The following is a 27,147-nucleotide window of genomic DNA, read 5'->3' on the forward strand; positions in this document are numbered from 1 at the left end:
ACTGGTATCAATTTATAAGTCAATAATTGTTTGTATTTTGGCACAAGGCCTGCAATTTTAGGGGGAAAGGGTTTGTCAGTTTCATTGACTCCAGGACTTGACTTGTACCTTATTTTACCAGCCTTGATGGAATTTGAACTCAGAACATAAAGCCAGTAGAAATGCCACTAGGCATTTTGTCAGGTGTGCTAATGGTTCTGTCAGCTCACCACCTTAATTTATGCATCAAAAAATGCACTCTTGTTGCAAACGGAAACACAATACAAGATCAGACCATAGCATGTTTGTTTTTGCGCATAAGTGTATGCACACTTAGAAAATTTTCAACAACCAGATGTGTTGTACACCTTACTAAACCAGTTAAACCCTTTTGTTACCAGATTTCTGTTGAAATACATAACTTTGGTTCAATTAATTTTGAAAATAATGAGGAATTTATCAAGATAACTTTGTCATTATTAAGCTGATGTTCAGAACATGAATTATCATGGAATTTTGATGGAAGATTTTTATACTGATCCCTTTAAAACAAAATGCTTGCCTCATAGAACCAAAGATGGTCTCAGATTGGTTGGTATCAAAAAGATTCAACAAAATGTCAGCCATGTTAACTTATTTAGCATTTCATGCTTGACTTCTGCCTTTTATTTAGTAACTGCTTTGTCAGACGTGGTTCTCAACCTTAATATCTGGCTTAGACCCAAAACCTGGATCTTTTAAGGGGTCAGCTCCAAAAAAAGTGAAACACAGGTCAATTAAAGAAAGATTTATATTTATACAGGGATGACCATCAAAAGCTGCCAAAAGAATGTTTGAGCCACGGTTGAGAACCACTGTTTTAGCATTATCTAAAGTAACAGTAAACATTAAAGAAAATTACTAGGTAATTATTTTGCTGATATTTTGCTAGTAAGGCAGGATGATAGAAATCAGAGAGAATTAAGACATGTGATGGAATGTTACAAACTAAAGTCCTGTAACTAATAAGTTTGCTGGAGTGCGATTGTTTAAACAGAAGTATGTTATAGGCCCTCACTATACCTTTCCTAGTTATTTCCTCCCCTATCACTCATTATTCACATCCTTCACTTATCATCACCCATCTTCATTACTATCCACACTATCTTTCATAAGTGACTTCACTCTTTTCCATTATTCAATTTCCAGCAGCTCCTCTTCTATCACCTTTTCCCTTATCTTGTTTCTATTCAAGCTCCTTGCCAACAACTGCCATGTAGTTAACTATCACCTATTTTCTTCTATTAACTGCTTGCTTTGTTCTCTTTCTTCATTATTTTTCTGTCTGCCAAAGATGAAACATCCTTCTGGTATTAGCAAAAACAAAAAAAAATGAAAGGAAATAACACAGAGAGGAATCTTTAGTCTTGCCAGACACAAGACAACCTATTTTTTGTTGGTACCATGTTAAAATACATTAAACACACTGTACAAATTGGTTAATGATAGGAAAGACAATGGGCCACAGAAACCATTGGAGTATACAGATGAGACACACTCCCTGACCTGTCTAGCAGTGTCTAATGAGGAATTACCAGCATGGAAAAGTGAAGGCAAGATGATGAAGATTCTTCAAAATAGTTAGATGAATTACAACAGATTTGATAACAGTATGACTGCCAATACACACACATACATTCTATAACAAAGTGCAATAGAATCTAGAGATGATAACTTAATTCACCTTCCCAATCCATTCTAATCTTCAAACTGACAAATATTAAGCCTGTTCCATTTAGATATTTAATATTAATATTTATTTCTGTGCAATCTATGATGTTGTAAAAAATTCCAGTATACACTCCTACACTTCATTTTGCCAAGATTTCTATGGCTGGATGCCATTCCTATTGTCAACTACATCGAGTATCGGGCGCATTTTATTGTGGCACCAGCAATAGAGAATTTGCCTTGTCCTGGTCAGACTAAAGAGTCTTCCCTTCTATATTTCAATGTAAAACAATAACAAGGTATATCTCTTGTATATGTTTGCAATTCATACATCATGGAATATTCATACACCTCTCTATAACAATATCATAAGCGGAAGGAAATGCAGGAAAGCTGGGTAGAGGTAGCATGAAACTAGTTAAATCCAATGAAAGAGGCTTTGTGGTAGTGACAGAAAAAGCAGAGCTTGGAAACAGTACACCTGTGGGCCAAACTGTCAGAGTAGGTTGTTGATCTATATATTTACAACATTACTTTGGTAAATGTCTACAATGATTCTCTGTTTATGCAGTATAGTAATTACATATAACAGTGTTATGATATAACATACTATGATATATCTGTATGGTCTATATAATAACAGATCAGCAATGCAATACAACCTCTGACCATTTTTTACTTTCACTGCCTCTACTAAATTAGCCTCTCTTTGAAGCTGGTTGGTTTATGCCACCTCTACTCAGGCACTTCCAACCCATTAATCTCTCCTCATTTTGTCACTTATATTGGACTAATTCCCAGGCCTTTTCCTAGTCCTTCTTTCTAAGAATGTTGCCCCACTGAAATTCTTTCCTTCAATATATCATTTTCCTGAAGTTGTCAATTTGCAAGCGGTTCATTAGAAATGTTAACTGCATTACACCCACCAGACTCAGTGGGTCTGCAGACCATCACACAGCTACTTCTTTCAGACCAAACCATGAAAAAAAATAGAAGAAAATAGCACAATATCTGTACAATACTACAGTACAGATTGTACATGTTACATCTATGCAATCCATATAATATTATGATACTTGCATAGACCACATAGTACCAAGATATTCTCTTTTTTTTTCTCTTTTACTTGTTTCAGTCATTTGACTGCGGCCATGCTGGAGCACCGCCTTTAATCGAGCAACTCGACCCCGGGAATTATTCTTTTTGTAAGCCCAGTACTTATTCTATCGGTCTCTTTTGCCGAACCGCTAAGTGACGGGGACGTAAACACACCAGCATCGGTTGTCAAGCAATGCTAGAGGGACAAACACAGACACACAAACACACACATACATATATATACATATACATATATACGACAGGCTTCTTTCAGTTTCCGTCTACCAAATCCACTCACAAGGCATTGGTCGGCCCGGGGCTATAGTAGAAGACACTTGCCCAAGGTGCCACGCAGTGGGACTGAACCCGGAACCATGTGGTTGGTAAACAAGCTACTTACCACACAGCCACACCATATATATATGTATATTGTCATCATCATTATCGTTTAACATCCGCTTTCCATGCTGGCATGGGGTGGATGGTTTGACTGAGGACTGGCAAGCCTACAGCTGGATGCCCTTCCTAACGCCAACCATTTCGAGAGTGTAGTGGGTGCTTTTTGTAAAGACATGTGACTAAGTTATTAGGGTGTTGCACTCATGATCTCAAGCTCATAATTTCAATTCCCAGATTGGCAATGCATTGTGTTCTTGAGCAAAACACTTCATTTTATGTTGTTCCAGTCCACTCAGCTGTAAATGGACAACCCTGCAGTGGACTGTCATTCTGTTGGGAATGTTAGCCTGACCACCTAACAAGCAGGATGGTATCATTTGGAAAGTTACAACAATGCAAGGAAGTGTATTGTGTCCAGCAGAGTATAAAATCTGACAGTTTGGTCCATACAGCGATATTTATATATATCCAGGACCCCTGGACTGAAGATACGTAAAAAGCACTATCCGAATCGTGGCCGATGCCAGCGCCGCCTCGACTGGCTTCCGTGCCGGTGGCACGTAAAAAGCACCATCCGAATCGTGGCCGAAGCCAGTGACGCCTCGACTGGCTTCCGTGCAGGTGGCACGTAAAATGCACCAATCCGACCGTGGCCGATGCCAGCCTCGCCTGGCACCAGTGCAGGTGGCACGTAAAAAGCACCCACTACACTCACGGAGTGGTTGGCGTTAGGAAGGGCATCCAGCTGTAGAAACATTGCCAGATAAGACTGGAGCCTGGTGCAGCGTTCTGGCTTCCCAGATCCCCAGTCGAACCGTCCAACCCATGCTAGCATGGAGAACAGACGTTAAACGATGATGATGATGATGATGATGATGATATATATACACTTTATTAAAATATCACAAAAACTGTTACTCAGAGTTTCACATTCCCATTCGTCAGACAGTTTTGTTTAGAATGGAGCAAGATAAAGTAATATGCAGAAATACAATTACTTTGATAGATACACAGTTCCCTTATTTTTATATTTCAATATTAGCTGCACCAGACAGCCCCTCAAAATGTTTGTGAATATATGTTATGATGTGTGTGTGTACATATATATATTTATATATATAACATAGCTAGCTATACTATATACACAGCAATACAATATTATATATGCACAGTCTCTGAAAAAGATTCTACAGCATAAATCAACAATTACAGTACAGCATATAATACATTTGAAACAAGTACAGCAACAATATCATATGTTGACTTACCGTCAACTTCTTTGCTGATTTCTAACCATTGACAAAGATGACTTAATTGTTCTTTATGAGGGACACCTACTGGATTTAAAAACCGATCATAGCATGCCTGGAAATAGAAGACAAAATCAGGTTAGCTTCAGTATAACATTGTAAGAAGAGCTAATCAAAATTAACAAGATAAGAAGATATTGACAATAAAACAATGAAGTATTGTAGCAATGTTAGAATATAATCTATGTGCAGGATGATCTAAAGAAGAAATGCTTTGTGCATAGTCTATATTGGTAGACTTGCTGTGGAAGAATTACATTTTCATCTCAATATAATTAATTGTGAGCAAGTCTCATATGACATTTTTGTCATGGAGTAAAATGAAATCTATGGTCCAATACAGTTTAAAAAGCCCAAGTGACTGGAGATACTTATGAATATTATTCTAGAATGCTTTCATCATATTACCATAGAAATTTCTAACTGCAGCTGCAAAAACATTGCTTCAGATTCCAATAGCTGAATGTAAGAAGGTTTTTAACCCTTTTTATGCCATCTGTCATGAATTTGTCTTGATTTCATAAAAAATCTTCTGGTTTTAGTGGTCTAAATCAAAATTTCATGATAAATGTTCCAAACATCACTTTGATAATGACAGTTATTTTACTAAATTCTTCATGATTCTAAAATTTAATTGAATCAGTGTATTTCAATAGAAATATGGTAACAAAAGGGTTAAACAGCATGGATTCTAAAGTCATATATGGAAATGTTCAACATCATTTTTCATACTGCTTTAATAACAACGCTATGAGGTCTTATAGGCTGAAAAAAGTGTGTACTGTCTTATGAAAAGTGACACTACATGACAGATCCAGTAGCTGTAATAAGCAGTTGGACAGACACTAGCTTCATTGCAGGCTCTGTGTATCTTACACTGCTTATAGCTGACTCAAGCAAAATAGGCTGGGTTTAAAATATGAGTTAAAAGTTTATTAATTAGACTCTTTACATTCTTTCCTACTAATCTATCATGGTATATGAATCTGATGCACTTAACTGTGGTGAAGAGGATGATGACGATGACAAGGGGGAGAGGGGGAGGAAGACGGGAAGAGAGAGGGGGAAGAGTGGAAATGACAGTTTAACATAAATTAGTACTAACCTTGGCCAAATCTTGGGATGAAAGATTCTCAATACCTTCTCGACCCATAGCTAGGTCTATATAATGTAATAAAAGAGTATCGTCCACAAGTTTTGACCGGCGCATCGAAAGTCCATTGCACATAGCTAGTTGTCTCTGGAAAGTAAGAGAATCATTAAAGTGAGAACAGAAGGGTGAAAGAAATTGAACTGCTAAAGGTAATAAAATAAATAAATAAATAAATAAAACAAAAAAAAACAAAACAATGTGGATTAACCTTAAGTGTAAATTCTTGTTCCAAAGATAACTCTCAAAAGTCAAAACATATTAGTTTTAGCTCAGACCACATTAGAACTATCATATGGAAGTTGTAGTTGTGATACCCATGCCGGTGGCATGTAAAAAGCACCATCCAAACGTGGCTGATGCCAGCACTGCTTTGGCTGGCTTCCATGCTGGTGGCATGTAATGAGCACCAACCGATTGTGGCAGTTACCAGCCTCCTCTGGCCCCTGTGCCAGTGGCACGTAAAAAGCACCCACTACACTCACGGAGTGGGTTGGCGTTAGGAAGGGCATCCAGCTGTAGAAACACTGCCAGATCAGATTGGAGTCTGGTGCAGCCTCCTGGTTTTCCAAACCCCAGTCGAACCATCCAACCCATGCTAGCATGGAAAACGGATGTTAAACAATGATGATGATGATGATGAGGTATAACTTCCACATTTACAATCACAATGCATTCACCTTTTATGAAAACCTGAAAATAAATTTCGACATTCTAGCTGTGCACATCATTGCACATATCATCCAGTAACTCATTGATCTCATTGGGCTTGAATTGAGAAAATGATATGCACTTATAATGTAGGTGTAGGTACGGCTGTTTGGTAAGAAGTTTGCTTACCAACCACATGGTTTTGGGTTCAGTTCCATTGCATGGCACCTTGGGCAAGTATCTTCTTCTATAGCCTCAGGCCAACCAAAGCCTTCTGAGTGGATTTGATAGATGGAAACTGAAAGAAGCCCATTGTATATATGTGTGTGTGTGTGTTTGTGGGTCTGTGTTTGTCCCACCAACATTGCCTGACAACCGATGCTGGTGTGTTTACATCCTTGTAACTTAGTGGTTCGGCAAAAGAGACCAATAGAATAAGTACTAGGCTTACAAAGAATAAGTCCTGGGGTCAGTTTGCTTAACTAAAAGCGGTGCTCCAGCATGGCTGCAGTCAAATGGCTGAAACAAGTAAAAGAATAATAAACTGCGTCTGTAGTAACAGGAAAAGTATCATTGTACCATGGCCACCACATCTGACATGAACCATCATAATTACCATTTGATCATTCACTTTTCCAAGCTTGCATGGGTCAGATAAAGTTTACTGAGGCAAATTTCTCTATGGCCAAATGCTCTCCCTGCCACCAACCCTTACCTGTTTCCAAGCAAGGTAATATTATCCTAAGGCCAGAGATGCTTTTGTAGGATATTGAAAATGATTTGTACTCATTTACAACAAGCGCACAATGCCTAGACAAGAAAACGCAAACATACACCCACCATTGTCATAATTTAATGTGGTTTCCAGGTTGGCATGGGTTGAATGGCTTGACAGGAGCTGGTCAGGTTCCACTGTCTGTTTTAGCATAGTTTCCCTGGATGCCTTTCCTAATGCCAACTATTTTACAGAGTGTACTAGGTACTTCTCTTGTGAAACCAGCACCAGTACATTTTATGAGGCACCAATGCCCAAATGTTATACTCTTTTACTTGTTTCAGTCATTTGACTGTGGCCATGCTGGAGCACTGCCTTTAGTCGAGCAAATCGACCCCAGGACTTATTCTTTGTAAGCCTAGTACTTATTCTATCAATCTTTTAGGCTGAACTGCTAAGTTATGGGAACGTAAACACACCAGCATTGGTTGTCAAGCGATGTTGGGGGACAAACACAGACACACAAACATATACACACACATGTGACCACGTGTGTACCATTGGCGATTTTTTTTTCCTCTGTCTTCCCTTCTCTGGATCTTTTCTTTTCCTATGTTTCCGACAAAGAGCTCCACTCGAAACGTTAAACCCTCCTTCGTCCCTTCCTTCCTGAGCGTCCAATAATACTATATTTGTTCCATGTCCTTGCGTTATTGTGTTTTCTCTTTGTGTTTTCATGTTTGGATTAACTATATATATATATACATATATACGACGGGCTTCTTTCAGTTTCCGTCTACTAAATCCACTCTCAAGGCTTTGGTTGGCCCGAGGCTGTAGTAGAAGACACTTACCCAAGGTGCCACGCAATGGGACTGAACCCGGAACTATGTGGTTCATAAGCAAGCTACTTACCACACAGCCACTCCTACACCATATATATACATATATATATATATATATTATATATATATATATATATATATATGGAACTCGGTGGTGAAGCATGATCTTCAAACTGAACTTCACAAAGGCAATGACTAGTGGCCAAGACCTTTGGCGATGTGCTGCACTTGAGAGGACCCCTCAAGCCAAGTGCACTTGTGCTGGTGGCATGTAAAGAACACCTTTGGAGTGTTGGGCCTTATAGAGGCAAAGTGGTTGAGTTCTTTACAAGCGTTGGGCCACATGGAGGCAAAGTGGATGAGTTCCTTTCCAGTGTTGGGTCTCATAGAGGAAATGACCAAGACCTTTGGCATTATGTCATGCTTGAGAAGACCCATCAAGCTGAGCACAATTGCAGTCATGGAAGATACCGATGTCACGCAATTGGCACCCATGCTGGTGGCACATAAAAGCACCCCAGTGTCACACAAATGGCACCCGTGCTGGTGGAACGTAAATGCACTCATTACACCCCCAGAGTGGTTGATATTAGGAAGGGCATCCAGCCATAGAAAACTATGCCAAATCAGACTAGAGTCTGGTGCAGCCTTCCAGTGTGCCAGCTTGTCGAACTGTCCAACTCATGCCAGCATGGACAACGGACGTTAAATGATGATGATATATATATATATCTTTCTGGACATCACGATTTCAAACTTGCAATGCAAAAGTCTTCTTGTGCAAGAAGCGATACTCTGTAATAGAGTAACCTCCCTTGAAAATTTTAACTATAACTTGCTGAATATTAAATTTTGTGCTTGAGTATGAAATAAAAGGAGTAAGAACGAATGGATAGTGGAAATTAGTGCACCTAAGCGAAATGACACTTTCTGAATATAATCAGATTATCAGAAAGTGATGTGTTTATCATTTTTATGATGCACACAATAATACCCAACTATTTTGAAAATGAATTTTCCTTTTTATTTTCCCAAAATTTGACTGACAAGAAATTATGGCAACAAAGGAAATGTGAAAAAAATTCAAATTTCCCAAAATAAATTGCAATACTTAAAAAAAAAAAGTACTTACTAAATAAGCAATGGAAATTTTGTTTATGTGACATGGGTAATCTTCGAAAAGTGGTTTTAAGGTTAAGATTTCATCTACAGTAAGTTGATGTGTTTGTTTCAGCTGTAAAGGAAAAGAGGACAAATAATAACACAAATATACTGGACTTTTTTAATTACTCATCTAAATAATGATTATATTCATTATTGAAAACATATTACAATAGTAAATGTTTATTAGCTGTAATGACTAATAAATTTAGACAGGTAACTACAACACTAAACACATCAGCAAAATTGGAAATTTAGTTATTCCAGTTGATAACTGATTTTGTATATGTTTAATGTGGCTGAAGTCAACAGTTGTCCTCATCTTGTTTGTTGTTAACACAACGTTTTGGCTGATATACCCTCCAGCCTTCATCAGGTGTCTTGGGGAAATTTCGAACCTGGGTTCTCATTCCTAAGATATTTTTCAATGTTATTATTATTATTATTATTATTATTATTATTATTATTATTGTTATTGTTATTATTATTATTAGTAGTAGTAGTAGTACTACTACTACTATTATTATTATTATTCAGGTCACTGCCTGGAAACAAATCGAATTCTGAGTAATAATAATAATAACATCGAAAAATACCTTAGGAATGAGAACCCAAGTTCGAAATTTCCCCAAGACACCTGATGAAGGCTGGAGGGTGTATCAGCCGAAACGTTGTGTTAACAACAAACAAGATGAGGACAAATATCTGTCAAATGTAAATAATGTTCTCATCTCTTAAATAAAGAACTTTTATCTGTTACATGTAATGCTAATAAGATACATTAACATTAATGTTTATACTTGTATTTTGTATTCAAAATGGAAGGTCATTGCCCATAATCTAAAGGAATATCTTAAACCAAACAGGTAAAATGAAAGATAATAACTGGTTTGGCTGAATGGAAACTTAAGAATTTAAAGGTTTTTGAAGAAATATACAGGAAGGAGAAGAGTTCTCTGCTGATTTTTGAACATTTAATACAGAAGTTAGATTTGAGATTAATTCTTACTTTGCTAATAGCTAATTGTAGCTTCTCTTTGAGTGGGTTTTCTTCGTCCATATGCCGACATTGTGATCCCAGGTAATAAATAACAGGTGAACAATGATTCATTCGCTTAGCAAGTATCTCACCCCATATCATTTCTTTATGTTTGTCTGACCAAAAATGAGGTGAAAGGAACCATTTAGGGTACATGTACCTAATCAAAGAAAAAAATATATTGAAATATATATGTGTCTGTGTGTAAATCATCATCAACATCATCATATTTTCAATCCCTCCATATTAGACCCCATTCAGTAGAGGAGGTCTTGCTTTGTGGGTACTTGGTGACCTCACCAGTGCTGGTACCATGGGAAAAGCACTCAGTACACTCTATGAAGTGGTTGGCATTAGGAAAGGCTTCCAGCTGCAGAAACCATGCCAAAGCAGAGTTTGGAATTTGGTGTAGCCCTCTGGCTCATCAGTTTATTTTGAATCTTCCATCTCATGCCAGCATGGAAAAAGGGACATTACCTCATGATGATGATGATGATGATGGTGATGATATGTCTGTGCATGTGTGTAGAAGTAAAAATATTTGTTATTGAAAGAATGTAACATATACATTAAAAAGACATAGTTGCGACAAATAAACAGAAAAGATTTAGCCTTGACAAGTGAGCAAATTATATAATTTCAAATTTCAGTTGATTAAAAGCTTTTTGATCTCTTCTAACGGTGTCCATTCTAATTATGTTTGACACAAATGACAACAATATGAAGATTAAGTAAACTATTGACATGTACATAGTTTTTATACAATATGGTAAATCATTCCTAGAGCAACTAGAAATACTCTGTCAAACTACAATTTTAAGAAATACGTCTGTCAAATGGTAACGCAGGTGTCCCAAGGCGAGCTCAGTGTGGACGGAAACCACATGTCGAGCAAAAGGGCAAAAGCTCGCTTGATCTTGATTTTCACTGAATATCATATAGTTTACCATTTCAAATCTTAATAAAAAGAATTCACTCTAAAGAAGAGCTGACAGAATCTTTAAAATATTTCTAAAAGTAAATAACACTTTGCAGTACATTTTCTGGCGTTTAACATTCTGAGTTCAAATCCTACCATGGTCAACTCTGCCTTTCACCTTTTTAAAGTCAATAAAATATAGTACCAGCCCACAAACTAAGTATTGCATTGCCTAGTATCAGTTGATCGATGTATGCTTAGTGAGATCTTCCTCTGGATTATTATTCTATGAGTAGTCTTTCACAGTGTGGAGGTGCATGGCTGAGTGATTAGTGTGTCGGACTAACAATTGTAAGACTATGGTTTCAATTCCTGGACCAGGCGATGTGTTGTGTCCTTGAGCAACACATTTCATTTCATGCCGCTCCAGTCCACACAGCTCACAGAAATGAGTAATCCTGCCACAGACTAGCATCCCATCCAAGAAGGAATATACACACCAGAGAAACTAGGAAACCAAACCTATGCTTCTTACAAAGTAATGTAGACTAACCAGCCTTTCATAACAATAACTGACATACTACCTCATCTTTCCTACTTCAACAGTGACTAATAAAGCTTAATTTTTGTTGACATAATGTTGCTTTTATTAGAGATAGACTGCCATTAGTGTTCTGTTTTCTCCCTGACAATCAGTTTTGTAAGGCTTTTATCAGTGTCCATGTTTCAGAACCATCTACAGTTGCTCAGAAGAATCTAAGTTTAGATTACAATTTAGATTTGATTTGCTTTTATAATGTGAACTTAAAGCAATAAAATGTAAATCAATCTAAACTTTGGAACAATCCCACTTTTATAATGGTCATATTGATTGTTTTAAGTTTTTAAAATCAGAATAAAACAATTATTGAGTAACACTTACGCGATAGGAAATACAACATAGTTAGCAAAGGGCAAAGCTGAGATTATCAAAGTCGGAGACACCTTCCATACATCTTTTGGATACTGAAGATAAACAAATTTATAAAATCATGAAACATTAGAAACTTTAAGGAGATACAACAACAACAGCAACTGCTACTGAAATGACAGTCTATACAATAACATTTAGTGAAATATGGGTCAAAAGTTAATTCTTTTTTGCTACCAGGGATAATTTGTGAGGAACTGGCAAACCCTGAACAGTTAATTGACTTAAAAAGCAGTAAGGCTAGTGGATAACTGTGATTATCCACCATAGCACTGTAACAGTGCTTGGCCAATCCAATTGGTGTAGAGATGGTGGTAGTTTGATAAAGGTTGGGTCTGGAGGTGAGAAGGCCCTCAAAAGTGTTAGGGAAGTTTTTGTGTTGATGATGGATATGAGCTGGTATCAAAACTAATTACTGTAGAAGTTCAGAATTTTAAAAGATTTGGCTATTGTATTGGAAAAATGTGAGAGTTGAGAAAAGTTGTTGACATTGAAATCACAAAGAACAATGACTTTCAACAGGAGTGAATTGAGTGAGATTTCCTCAATGCAGGGTGTTCATTAGAGGTGTTTGGAGAACGGTAGAGGCAGTAAAAGAATGTACAGGAGCAAGGGAAGGATATTTTCGAGCCAGAGTAACTAGAAATCTTTATAGCTGATAACCAGATGAAAGAGATGACAGGTTGGGAAAGTGGATTCTGTATATATATAGTCACTACACCTTTCAGAGTTAAGTTGTAGACTGGACAGTAGATATGGGTTACAGGTAAGGGATGAAAAGACAGGATTTGAGATCGAGTGTGTTACAAAGTGGTGACAGGTTCATAATGATGAAGGAATGACTATGCAGAGTAATTCAAATTCAAGAAACATTGAAAATGGATGATAAAACTACAAACAATTGATCAAGCTGGGCAGATTACTCAGAATGAATGGAAACAACATAGAGTATTGAGGCTTCTTTCACTTTATGGGTTATAAGACAACTTCACTAGTACTGGCAATACAACAAGATGTACCTCTGTTAAGTGGTCAGTGAGAGACAGTCTAAGGTCAAGTGGATGTTTTTAGTCCTGTAATGAACATGATAACCTTTTAAATGCTGATATTACAATAAAATTAACCCAATATACTCTGTGACATAGTAAAGTTCATGAAGGGTATCCAGCTGCAGATACCAAGCTCAAAATAGAACATATGGGTGAGACATGGTTCCCCCAACTTATCAAGGAAGACAGCAACTCTGAAAAAGAACTGTTCTGAATCTTGATGAACAACAAGCATAAAAGAATGACAATAATGATGTTTATGTGCCAGCCCCTCTTCATTAACCAGACAGCATTAATTCTTTACAAAAGCACAAAGTTATAGATTTATAGAAGAGAACTGTAACTGTGACACCTCCATCTTTTTTGTGGGTATTTACAATATATGTGATGTGGCTGTAACTAAAAGTCAAAAACAAGATTGTATCTCTTTTACTCTGTACTCTTTTACTTGTTTCAGTCATTAGACTGCAGCCAAGCTAGAGCACTGCATTTAGTCGAGCAAATCGACCTCAGGACTTATTCTTTGTTAGCCTAGTACTTATTCTATCAGTCTCTTTTGCCGAACCACTAAGTTACGGGGACATAAACATACCAGCATCGGTTGTCAAGTGATGTTGGGGGGACAAACACAGACACACAAACATATACACACAGATACAGACACATATATATATATATATATATATATATATATATACATACACACATATATACGATGGGCTTCTTTCAGTTTCTATCTACCAAATTCACTCACGGGGCTTTGGTCGGCCCGAGGCTATAGTAGAAGACACTTGCTCAAGGTGCAACGCAGTGGGACTGAACCCGGAACCATGTGGTTGGTAAGCAACCTACTTACCACACTGCCACTCCTGCACCTATATATTCAATTTATTTGATCTTTACAAACGTCAACATTGATATTCTTGTTTATAACAAGACAAAAAGATGATTAAATTGTTTGTGACTTATATACTCACTTGTTTATAAATTTCAAGTTCCTTGCGTGAAAAACAGTTTAGACTTTTACCTGTCCACAACTCCGTAGTGACATTATAATACATTCTGGTGTCAGCAATAAAATCGCGGATACCTGAAAAAGTAAAGCCATGTGAGTTAATTTATTTTTACTGGGATAGAAGAAACAGTTATAATTTACTTGAAGAAAAATCACAAGTTACAAAGAATTCCACCAAAAACACACACTGTGGTGTATGGGTGAATAATAGGGGATTAAATAATAAAAAAAGTAGTATATTGCGGGGGGAGCAGAAGATGAATAAAAATTATTTACATCAACAAAATAAAGTTGTTTTTGTCTTTTATGTGACATTAGCACTAGTGAGGGAAAAAGTTCCACTCAGCTGAGTGGAGTGGAGGGGCAGCCTTTTCCTCTCTGTTGCAAGTTACTTTGCAATCTCACTAGAGCCAAAAATCATGAAAAAAACATCCAATACACACTGTAATATAGTTGGCATCAAGAAGAGCACCCAGGTGTAGAAATGATGCCAAAGTTGACACTGAGACCAGACACAGCTCTGTAGCTCATTGGATCCAAAATAGCATTGGTGACACTATTAAGGTGGCAAGCTGGCAGAATCATTTTGACAGAGTTTGACAGTTTGACAGAGTATGCTAGGCAAAATGCTAAGAAGCATTTTGCCTGTCTTTACAATCTGAGTTCAAATTCTGTGGAGATTGACTTTGCCTCACATCCTTTTGGGGGTCCATAAAAACAGTACCCGTTGTGCACTGGGGGTCGATGTAATCGACTTGCCCACCTCCCCTAAAATTGCTGTTCTTGTGCCAAAATTTTAAATCAATATTGGTGACAATGTTAATGACCAATGGTCAAGTAGTAATATGTTTCTAACTCAGAGAGGAAGTAGGAACTTAAAAGGCTTACCAACTTTAAACATCCGGTAGACTTCAAACACTTTTGGATATCGTTTTTCTAAGAATCTTTCATATGATTCTGCAAAACGTACACAATTATCAACAAGATAACGCTTCAGTTTTCCAGGAGGACTGACTGTGTCTGGAGGATGAGGCTGATGATACCTGACAAATAAAATAGATTTTTAAAAGATTTTAAATACTGTTTTGTTATAACACTGTTATTGTTCCTTTTCATGATTAAATATCTTTGTTTGCGTGAAAGTAAACCAAATAAGATTGAAGTATCTTTTAGTTTGTTTTGTTTTTTTGTTTTTTTTAGTCATGCTGAAGCCCTGACTTGAAGAAGTTTTAGTCAAATGAATCAACCCTTGTACTAATTTATATTTTTTAAGCCTGGTACTTATTCTGTCTGAGTTTTTTTTATGAACTGCTAAGTTACAGTGACATGAACTCACTAATACCAATTGTTAAGCAGTGAGAGAAATGCTGGACATAAGAAGCATCAGATGTGGCATGCAAGAGAGACATTTGCGCTGGTATGGTCATGTACTACGGTGGATGAGGAGAGATGTGTGAAGAAGTGCCACTCCCAAACAGTTGAAGGAATCCAGAGTAGAGGTAGACCCAGGAAGACATGGGATGAGGTGATCAAGCATGACCTTTGAATGCTGGGCCTCTCAGAGGCAATGACAAAAGACCGGGACCACTGGAGATATGCTGTGACTGCGAAGACCTGATAAATAATGTGAGTTCATGGCTGTTTCCTGCACCAGCTTCACATAGCAGCCCCAGCCCATCCAAAGTACCTTGGATCGCAGGACGGCCTGTTGTGCTTACCTTGGATCGTAGGGCAACCTGCTGTGCTCGAGGAGACCTATTGAGTCAAGTACATCAACAGCAAAATAAAAATCAAATGGAAATAGTAGTTGTGATACCCATGCCGGTGGCATGTAAAAGGCACTCACTACACTCACAGAATGGTTGGTGTTAGGAAGGGCATCCAGTGGTAAAAACACTGCCAGATCAGACTGGAGTCTGGTGCAGCCTCCTGGCTCCCCAGACTCCAGTCAAACCGTCCAACCCATGCTAGCATGGAAAATGGACGTTAAATGACAATGATGATGGTGGGGGACAAATATAGACACAAAGGCGCACACACACACACAGATATATATATATCAATATCATCATCATTTAACGTCCGCTTTCCATGCTAGCATGGGTTGGACAGCTTGACTGAGGTCTGGAGAGCCAATGGCTGCACCAGGCTCCAATCTGATCTGTTAAAGTTTCTACAACTGGATGCCCTTCCTAACGCCAACCACTCCAAGAGTGTAGTGGGTGCTTTTATGTGCCACCAGCACAAGGGCCAGTGAGGTGGTTCTGGTGACAACCATGCTCAAAAGGTGTTTTTTACGTGCCACCTGCACGGGAGCCAGTCCAGCAGCACTTGCAATGACCATGCTCGAATGTTGTTTTTCACGTGCCACCAGCACATGTGCCAGTAAGGCGACACTGGCAATGATCATGCATGAATGGTACTTTTTACATGTCACCGGCATTGCAACGATCACGCTCAGATGGTGCTTTCAACATTCCACTGGCGCGAGTGCCAATCAGGCGGTACTGTCATAGGCCACGTTAGCGATTTTGATTTTGATTTACACTTGCCTCAACAGGTCTTCACAATCAAAGTTTATTGTCCAAGTGGGCTGGTTACACCCACTGGCATAGGCCAGCGGTTATGATTTCACTTGGCTTGTAGAGTCTGCTCAAGCACAGCATATCTCAGTCACTAGTCATTGCCTTGGTAAGGTCCAATGTTCGATGGTCGTGCTTCACCACCTCATCTCATGTCTTCCTGGGTCTACCTCTTCCACAAGTTCCCTCAACCGCTAGGGCATAACACTTTATTACACAGCTGCCCTCATTCATTCGCAACACATGACCATACCAATGCAGTTGTCTCTCTTGCACACCACATCCGATGCTTCTTAAATCCAATATTTCTCTCAGGGTGCTTACACTCTGTCATATATGCACACTGACATTACACATCCAGCGAAGCATACTGGCTTCATTCCTTGCAAGCTTATGCATGTCCTCAGCAGACACAGCCCATGTTTCACTGCCATGTAGCATGGCTGTTCATACACATGCGTCATGCAGTCTACCTTTCACTTTGAGCAAGAGGCCTTTTGTCACCAGCAGAGGTAGGAGCTCTCTGAACTTTGCCCAGGCTATTCTTATTCTAGCAGCTACACATTCAGAGCATCCACTCCTGCTACTGACCTGATAACCTAGGTAATGGAAGCTATCAACTACTTCTAGTTTTTCTCCCTGGAATGTGACAGAAGCTGTTCTCTGCACATTTTCAGTGTTTATAGCACCTGAGCATTTGCTACATACAAAAACTATCTTCCCAGTTAGCCTTCCTTTGATATTGCTGCACCTCTTATGTGTCCATAGCTTATAGAGTTTCTACCTACGCCTTTTCTACAGATCGAGCAGGGTCATCAACCTGAAGGGATTTGTGGTTTGTCTGCCTTCCTACTTATTAAGACTTTGGTTTCAGCTAGGTTGACTCTAAGATCCTTCGATTCTAATCCTTGCTTCCACACCTGAAACTTCTTCTCTAGTTCTGATAGTGACTCAGCAATTAGAGCAAGGTCTGTTATTGTCTGGAGGATTATGATGAATAAGAGGGGGCTAGGGGGCTGAGGACTGATCCTTGGTGGACCCCTACGACTACCCGGAATTCTTCATTATACTTGTTGCCAAACCTTACTAACAGCATCCCTGTACAAGGCTTGCACAGCTTTCACTATATATATATATATATGTATATATACGTCTATATGAGTTTGGGGTTAAACAACCATCTAAGGGATAATAAATATCCTATATACTGCTGTAAGGCAATAGCACAATTGAATAATAGGTACAAGTAGGGGTAAACAGAAATTTATCCAGAATTTATAAGGCAAAGAAGAAAACAGAGAAGATAATTAGTTGACAAGTATCAGCTTACAAAAACATCAATTAGATCTATTTATTAATTACAGTCATATGGATAAATAAATAAATAAAAATAAGAATAGATATATATATATATATATCACTGTGACGGTGCGTGGCTTAATGGTTAAGGCATTCGGCTCATGATTGTAAGGTTGTGAGTTCAATTCCCAGCAACATGTTGTGTCCTTGAGCAAGACGCTTTATTTCAAGTTGCTCCAGTCCACTCAGTTGGTGAAAATGAGTAGTACCTGTATTTCAAAGGGCCAGCTGTGTCGCATTCTGTTCCATGCTGAATCTCCTTGAGAGCTATGTGAAGGGTACACATGTCTGTGGAGTGTTCAGCCACTTGTGCGTTAATTTCACGAGCTAGCTGTTCCATTGATCGTTTCAGCTGGGACCCTCATAGTCGTAACCGACGGAGTGCTCCTACTCTATGTATGACAAGCTTTTTTCACTTTGCATCTACCAAATCCACACACTGAGGCACTTGCTTAAGCTGCCACATAGTCAGACTGAACCCAGAACCATGTGGTTGGGAAGCAAGCTGCTTACCACACAGTCATACCTGCATCTATAGTAATAAGTTTATTTTTAATTAGACAGACAGTAATTAAAATAAGGTGTTCTTTACAAGTATTTTTCCTAGCTCACATTTTGTCTGGTTCACAGTAATTGCTGCAGTAGCAAATTGACATTTTCTATGACATAAAGTAAAACTCTCACCAACAGACGGTTATTTTTTTTAATTTTACACCTTGTTGGAACTGTGCCATAATTCAAGAATTATCTTGTCATTTTCCTCGAGTAAAACTTTCATTTGACTATCAGTAGCAACAATTTAACTTCATACAGAATATATTAAAATAAACAATAAATGAAGTAAACTTTATTAAAAAATGTACAACTTCTCTTCTATTTTTAGTTCTTAAAAGAGAAAAAAAAGACCACTCATTTTCCCTAATATCTGCAAAGTAAGGATTAGTAACAACAATAATTCAAAGTATTAAAATTCCAAAGACAGCAATTTCAAAGCAGTATTTGAATAGAGAACTAAGCTTGGGTTTATTCAATAGCAAGAGTCTATATTGCACTACTTTGTGAAGTCTTCTCACCTAGCCTTTCTTTGTTACACAGCTCTCTTAATTAACTCCATATGAATAAAAGTAATTTGTTGAGTAATAGAAACCATCTTGCTATTCAGAAAATAAGAATATAGAACCTAGGCTTCTTTAGTATAGCTTCTAATTAATTCTAATTCTAAATTAGTAAGAGAAAGTATTAAGTTTATCTAACTTCATTAACTCTGAAGCAGGTAAAGCAATACTCACACAAATTAAAACAGAAAGCTAATTCTGTAGACATGGTGAAAGCAGCTTCGTGTCACAAACAACTGAACAGCACTAAGTCATTGAGTGGTTACAAACTCCATATACTACACATAATTCAATATTTTATCACTTACCCAGTACACTATTACTTTTATTAATCCTGGGTGATGAAAGCTACTAGACAGTCTCTCGACACTAATTCCACTTACTTGTGTGTTGTTCTGCTCTGTTAATTTTCTATTCATTATTACTAAACTGGTCCAAAATTATTCAATCTATGCAATGACCAGATTATTTAATCAGAATTTAACAGAAAACGGGTATCAAGATGCAGAAAACAAACATTAGGCAAATACTGAGATGCAGGTGCAGGAATTCAGTTTAATTTAAAGATTGTTCTAGAATAATTTTAAAGAAGTCTTTAAATACCAATTGCCTGTTGAAAGGGTCTGACAAATAATTAAAAGCATAACACAATGTTGGTGTCAATATTATCTATAAAAATAAGGCGGTGAGCTTAGTGGTATTTTGTCTGTCTTTACATTCTGAGTTAAAATTCCACCAAGGTCAACTTTGCCTTTCATCTTTCCGGGGTCGAGAAATTAAGTACCAGTTGTGTACTGGGTCAATCTAATCGGCTGCACCTCCCCACCCCCAAAGTTTCAATTTTGTGCCTAGAGTAGAAAAGAATATTATCTATAAAAATACATGAGAAAATTGATTGCCAGAATTAAAAGAGTATCTCCTCTGCTTGCAATATTAGGTTAGAACCCAAGAATATGATACTAGAATTTCACCAATTTTAATATCCATATCTAAAATTAAAAATTTTTTCTTTCTTTTTGCTTAATGTCCATTTCTTCCATCCTCGCATGGGTTAAACAGGGAGTTGTTTGAGGCAAGAGTCAGCAGTCTGATACTTGTCCCAATTCTTGTTTTTCAAGTAAGAGATTTCTTTTATTCCAAAGAAATAATAACTGTTTTATAGCTCAGCCACAAACAATGATGTTTGTAAAGATTCACACCATCACATACACACACATATATATATACAAACACACGTACACATATATATATGTATATGTATGTATATATATATATATATATATATATATATGTGTACGTGTGTTTGTATATATGCACACATATATATATATACACACACACACATATACTTATATATATATATATATACAAACACACGTACACATATATATATGTATATATATATATATATATATATATATATATATATAATATATATATATATACACACATATACATATATGTATATTTATGTGTATGTATATATATATATATATATACATGCACACATGCATTTTTGTGTGTGAGTGTGTGTATGCATGCAAGTATGTATGTGTGCATACACATGTGTGTATGTTAAAAAAAATATTCTATAAGTATAAATTGTTATTGAAGAAGACCTGGATTAGGTGGGAACTCACAATAGGTGTGGAAAGAGAGCATTGAATGGGTCTGAAGGAAACTTTGGCAAACTCAAGCAGGCAGCTGCTGATGAAATATCAGAGAAAACTTAATAATAGATTAGTTTGTAGGTGAGTAAAAGATTGCCTGCTGGTCTGATACATCTTGAATAAAGTACAAAGTGTGTGTGTGCGCATTTTTTCTGGTGCAGGCATGGGTGTTTGCCTTCCAACCACGTGGCTCCAGGTTCAGTTCCACTGTGAGGCCCCTTAGGCAAGTACCTTCTACTGAAGCCTCAGGCCAACCAAAGCCTTGTCAGTAGATTTGGTAGACAAAAACTGAATGAAGCCCATCACATACATACATATATATGTGTGTGTGTGTGTGTGTGTATATATATATATATGTTATATATATATGGGTTATCCCATAAATAATGCGGGTTTTTTTATACTTCTTTCATTTTTCAAAATTAAGATAAAGTGCTTTTTTAATATAAAACATACTCTCCTTCATTTTCTACAATGCACTCCCATCTATCTGGTAGATTTGCAAGGCCTCTCTTCCCAAATTCACTTGTCTGTGACAAAAAGTACTCCTCCAGTACTGTTCTGACCTCAGCTACAGAATTCATATGTTTTCTGTCCAAATGATTTTGAAGAATGCGAAATAAATGTAATCCGATGGGTCCCTGTCCAGTGAATATGGCAGGTGGGGCATCGTTTCCCATTCAAACTGCTCCACCCTTTGGAATGTTATCCTCACTGTATGTGGCCAAGCATCATCCTGACGGAAGAACACCTTTCACTTTGAAACCAAAGATGGTCATTTTTCTTCTAGTGCTGACTTAAGCTGCTCACAGTAGATCTCCATTGATACTGTTTGGCTTATGTTTAAAAGTTCAAAGTGGACTAAACCTTTCATATCCCACCAAAACAAATAACAACACTTTATGTGGATGAAGACCTTCTTTAGCCTGGGTGCTAGTCGTTCTCCTTTCCCTAACCACTGCCTTTGGGACATTTTTGTAGAGAACTCCTTTCTCGCCACCAGTCACTATTTGGTCCAAAAAAGGTTCATTTCATGTCTGATCTCCATATACTGCATTAATATTCCTCACACTTTCTGTTGCATTGTTGCCTTTATTGAACTCATAAATCAAAATATGCTTAATATGCTCCTTTGTCACTTCCATTATAGCTTTGAAAAATACTGTTAAAATCAAGCTGCATGCTGCAAAACTTGCACTAAGAATAAGGACAATGTAAAATTACTACCTGCTTTTATAGCAAGTTGATGCAGGTAGTTTATCCTGTCCCCTTCTGATTTTATTAATGGGATAACCAAATATATATATTTATAGAAATCAAAACAAATCAAATCAAATCAAATCAAAACAAATCAAAATAGATGAACATTAATGGAATTGTATCTTTGTGGTACCAGTGCCGGTGGCACACAAGAAATCCATCCGAACGTGGCCGTAGCCAGTACCGCACCGACTGGCCTCCGTGCTGTGGGCACGTAACAAACACCATCCGATCGTGGCCGTTCGCCAGCCTCATCTGGCACCTGTGTCGGTGGCACATAAAAACACCATCCGAAGACCCGGCAAGACTAGTCAGGCCATAACCTGTGGCCCCTACCTGGGACGTAATCAGTCCACCTGTGCATACCTTCCTTCTTGTGACACTTGTGAAGACCTGTTGAGGCAACTGAAAATCAAAACAAATCAAAATAGATGAACATCAATGGAATTTGTATCTTTGTGGTACCAGTGCCGGTGGCACGTGGCACACAAGAAAACCATCCGAACGTGGCCGTAGCCAGTACCGCATCGACTGGCCTCCGTGCTGTGGGCACGTAACAAACACCATCCGATCGTGGCCGTTTGCCAGCCTCATCTGGCACCTGTGTCGGTGGCACATAAAGACACCATCCGAGCGTGGCCGTCTGCCAGCCTCGTCTGGCACCTGTGTCGGTGGCATATAAAAAACACCATCCGAGCGTGGCCGTTTGCCAGCCTCGTCTGGCACCTGTGTCGGTGGCACATAAAATCACCCACTACACTCTCGGAGTGGTTGGCGTTAGGAAGGGCATCCAGCTGTAGAAACACTGCCAGATCTGACTGGACTGGTGCATCTTTCGGGCTCCCCAGACCCCAGTTGAACCGTCCAACCCATGCTAGCATGGAAAGCGGACGTTAAATGATGATGATGATGATGATGAAGTGTGCATATATGTGTGTTTGTGCTTTTTCCCCACCACTACTTGACAACCAGTGTTATTTTGTTGATGTTCCCATAACTTAGTCATCTAGCAAAAAGTGACTTATAAAAATAAGCACCAAGCTTAAAAAAAAAGAGGGACTGGGGGCCAAATCGTTTGACAAGATAATCTTCAAACAGGTGCCTTGACAAGGCTGCAATCTACTGACTGAAACAAGTAAAAGAATATATTACCATCTGCTCTCATAGTAAATGTATATACATTGTTGATAGTTATGATGATGTGGTAGTGTTTGTCTGAGAGTGAATCTCTTCATAAATATGATGTGTTAAAGACACAATATATATATATATATATATATACATATATATATATATCAGAGTGAGGCAACTGTTGTTATAGTCACTCACAAGAACAACAGACATGGTTCATCCTCTTGAGGTCTGTCAATATTGTGTACCTGTTTGTCACTTGCTAAGATGAAACTTGTGCTTTGGTATATAGGAAATATATAGTCGATCAACATCAATGGAAATTGCAGCTGTGATACCAGTGCCGGTGGTACGTAAGCGAACTATCCGATCGTGGCCGTTGCCAGTGCCGCCCCGACTGGCCTTCGTGCCGGTGGAACATAAAAAGCTTCATCCGACCGTGGCCGTTTGCCAGCCCTGTCTGGCACCTATGTCAGTGGCACGTAAAAAGTACCCACTACACTCACGGAGTGGTTGGCGTTAGGAAAGGCATCCAGCCGTAGAAACATTGCCAGATCAGACTGGGCCTGGTGCAGCCTTCTGGCTTCCCAGACCCCAGTTGAACCGTCCAATCCATGCTAGCATGGAAAGCGGACGCTAAATGATGATGATGATGATATGGTGTATAATAAATTCACTAGTATAGTAGAAAGCATTCTAAGCTGTAAAAAAATTCAACGTGTGCAACTGAAACAGCATTAAACTAAAATGACCATCTGTGTATCATATTAAATGTATTTACACCACTGAAAGGCATAGAGCAGTAAAATACTGTCTGAGAAAGAATCTTGTTATAAACATATTGTTTTAAAAATACAAATATCAGATCAAGCCTAAAATTGCCACAACAGTAACTCACAAGAATGGCAGATGCATTTCATTCTACTTGAAACTTGTCAATGCCATGTACCTGTTTGTTACTTGCTAAGATGAAATTCATACTCTGATATATAAGAAACAGTGAGTAATACATCCATTGGTATAGCAGAAAGTTTGTTGGGCTGCAAAAACTCAACAGATGCAATTGAAATAGATCTAAATTGATATCACCATCTATTTATTATACTAAATGTATATACACCACTGAAAGTCATGATGCTGTGGATTTTGTCTGAGTTAAAATCTCTTCATAGACATGTAATGTTACAAGCACAATACATGTATTAAAGTGAGGTGAACATCATTGCTGTAAAGATTCATAAGAACATCAGATGTGTTTTGCCATACTTGGGGTTTTGTCAATGCTGGGCACCTATTTGTCACTAAATTTGTTTCAACAAATAATAAACAGTGCATAATATAGTCACTGTGGAGGTACATGGCCTAGTGGTTAGAGCAGCAGACTCATGATCAAGGGATCGTGGGTTCAAATCTCAGACTGGGCGATGTGTGTGTTTATGAGCGAAACACCTAATCTCCACGCAGCTCCAGCAGAAGGTAATGGAAAACTTCTGCTAACTCTTACACCACAACTTTCTCTCATCTTTCCTCCTGCATCTAGCAGCTCACCTGTGATGGACCAGTATCCCATCCAGATGGGGAACCTATACCCCAATGAAACTAGGAAACTGGCCCTTGTGAGCCAGGCATGGCTTGAGAAGGAACAAACAATAGTAAAAACAAGTCACTGGTATCACAAAAAGTTTGCTGGTCTGTAAAAAATCTGTGTTTAGAGAGTATCCTGTAAAGGTGTGCCATATTTTTTTTCTGGAGATGAAACTTCACCAAGGATAGATAATAGGTGTAATTTTCACACGAGATTGTCAAAGATTATTTGCAAGGAATGAAAAAGTTTGAGCTATCCAGTAACAGGGCATTGCTCAGTATTAGAGGGCTGTTTCTCTGATAAACTCAGAATCTAAGGTTTGTTGTCAGAATCTCTATAAAAGAGACATTTTGCATGCATAAAAATTTTTATGTTTAGGTCTTTTGTGATCTAGCATCTTCTGGTGAAAACTTGAGTGCTGATGAGTATATGTGGAAAGATGAATAGCAATCAGCAACGTCAGACTGGGTGAGCTTAGATCCATGCATATTTGTAAATGGAGTCAAATGTTTTTAAACCAGCAGATTACTGTAGTCTGTGTTCCATTATTAGAATCTGGTAACATTTCAGATGTACGTATGTATGTATGTCGTAATTCAGTTTTATTTCAAGATTTCTTGCCAATTAAGAAAGATCCGATTTCTAACCTAGATCCAAGGGCCCTTCATTGAAATTTCAACATCAACAGGGTATTTTTTGTATGTATGTATTACGTGTGTGTGTTCATGATAAATATTTTAATATTAAAAAAGCTCAATAAAAGAGATTGCCGAGAACTGTAGAAAACTGACAGAATATAATTAGTATAGATTTTACAAAGTTTCGTCAGTCATAAAAGTTAACCTAATATGTCTAGATGTAAAAAGAAATGTAATTATCTCTATATACACAAAAACTGGTTCGATGTTGTAGTTAAGAAAACTAGTAAACTGGGAAAATTTTTGGTTTTCATCGAAGGCTATATCATCTTTTATACATTTTGCGTTAAAGCGTCATTTCTATATAGCGATCGTATAAATTGATTCGAATTGTAGCAATAAAGATGTTGGGGTTTGTATACAAATTAGTTAATTAAACGAAAATGTTACATCCAGTTGCTGTTTAGCCCTAAGTCATCCCTTTTCGAAAAGATCTATGATCAAAGGTATTTAAATAGTAGACGATCCTGTCCACTATTTAAATACAACGTATCCAAATACAATGTCCAATGTGACCTTCCTTTTTTAAAAAAAGGTTAGATGATTTGAAGATTTGTGAGCTATTTCTGGCAAGCCGAACAATCGCATTACAAAGAGTACCCAAAAGTATTGAATATTTGCCTGAAAATAAAATTAAACGATATAAACATTGCTAATAAGCGTAACGTGCAGATTGCCGTACAAGTTACCGGCGAGACATTTTCAATTCACTTAGATTTCCTGTACATTTGAGAGAGGCACGGATGTTACACAATCCAATTCATTGTCCCTATAAATATAACAACGTGTAAGAAGTATAACCAGCTCATCGATTTCTGAGATACAACCTTGTTATGTTATTAAATACAACACATTTATATTCCTAAAGTACTAAGGCCGGTTGGTGAAAAAAAAGCAATTAAATATAGCACATTTTGTTACACAACCTATATATTACTTACCAGCGTTTTGTTATTGTTGTTACAGTCCATTGGGCAGGAGCTGGGGTGACAGATACTGATTTTAATCGAAACTGAATCACGTTGTGGTACCAAGAAGGTGCACCAAAGAGTCGAACTAAGAAAACTTTCGGCCCAAAACACACCATCGTTGGTAGGAAAATACAAACAAGTATTTAAAATTCCGAGTATTATAAGTGTGTTAATATCATGTTTGAAAAGAATGAAGTTATTAAATTGTTTGAACACATTTGTTTTGTGTTGTTGTACGAAAAGTAAATTATAAACAATTAAAATATCGTGCCTCCTCAAAGAATATATTATGGAATCAGCGTCCGCTGACAAATGAAGTGTTTCTAAGTAAAACTATAAATACGGTGTAAACGCAAACTAATTGCCTTAAATATTTTAGTCCGGTACCGGGAACTATTTGTCTGAGAATTTCTAATCTTCGCACTTTTAGTCATAATTTCATTCATTCACATCTAGAGTATTTTATGGGAATATTTAAGCGTTCCAGTAATTACCTGGCTGGAACGTCGTTTCGTTTCTTTTTTTTTTCCTCTTTACTAAAACTATTACAGCGTAGCTATTTTATTTATTCAGACAAATAACCTCTGTATAGAGTTACCATATTAGTTATTTTCATTATAGCTTTTTTTGAATGTTACGGTCTTATACAGCGTAGAGTTCTAATTGCGCAACTATCAAGTCGTTAGGAGGACAACTTCATGTGGTGTATCTAGGATATAAGGTACTATTTGAACGGTGTGGACATCATTTACTTTATTTTCGTTAT

At 37.7% G+C, this 27,147-nt stretch overlaps 1 protein-coding gene across 3 annotated transcripts in view; it reads right to left on the reverse strand.

Moving 5' to 3' along the window:
• LOC115231275 (LETM1 domain-containing protein 1) overlaps positions 1–26,725 on the reverse strand; it is a 234,296-nt gene extending 207,571 nt beyond the window's left edge. For all 3 annotated transcript variants that reach the window (XM_036498476.1, XM_029801339.2, XM_036498474.1), the window contains exons 1-8: positions 26,352–26,725; positions 14,899–15,053; positions 13,973–14,085; positions 11,899–11,981; positions 10,028–10,217; positions 8,990–9,091; positions 5,602–5,736; positions 4,455–4,551 (exon numbers count right to left, since the gene is read on the reverse strand). In XM_036498476.1, coding sequence (XP_036354369.1) covers positions 4,455–4,551; positions 5,602–5,736; positions 8,990–9,091; positions 10,028–10,217; positions 11,899–11,981; positions 13,973–14,085; positions 14,899–15,053; positions 26,352–26,497 — 1,021 coding nt within the window. In that variant the 5' untranslated portion in view covers positions 26,498–26,725. The remainder of the gene's footprint in view (positions 1–4,454; positions 4,552–5,601; positions 5,737–8,989; positions 9,092–10,027; positions 10,218–11,898; positions 11,982–13,972; positions 14,086–14,898; positions 15,054–26,351) is intronic.
• Between the last annotated feature and the right edge of the window lie 422 nt (positions 26,726–27,147).

Source organism: Octopus sinensis, linkage group LG2, assembly GCF_006345805.1.
Source record: "Octopus sinensis linkage group LG2, ASM634580v1, whole genome shotgun sequence".
Taxonomy (NCBI): Eukaryota; Metazoa; Mollusca; class Cephalopoda; order Octopoda; family Octopodidae; genus Octopus; species Octopus sinensis.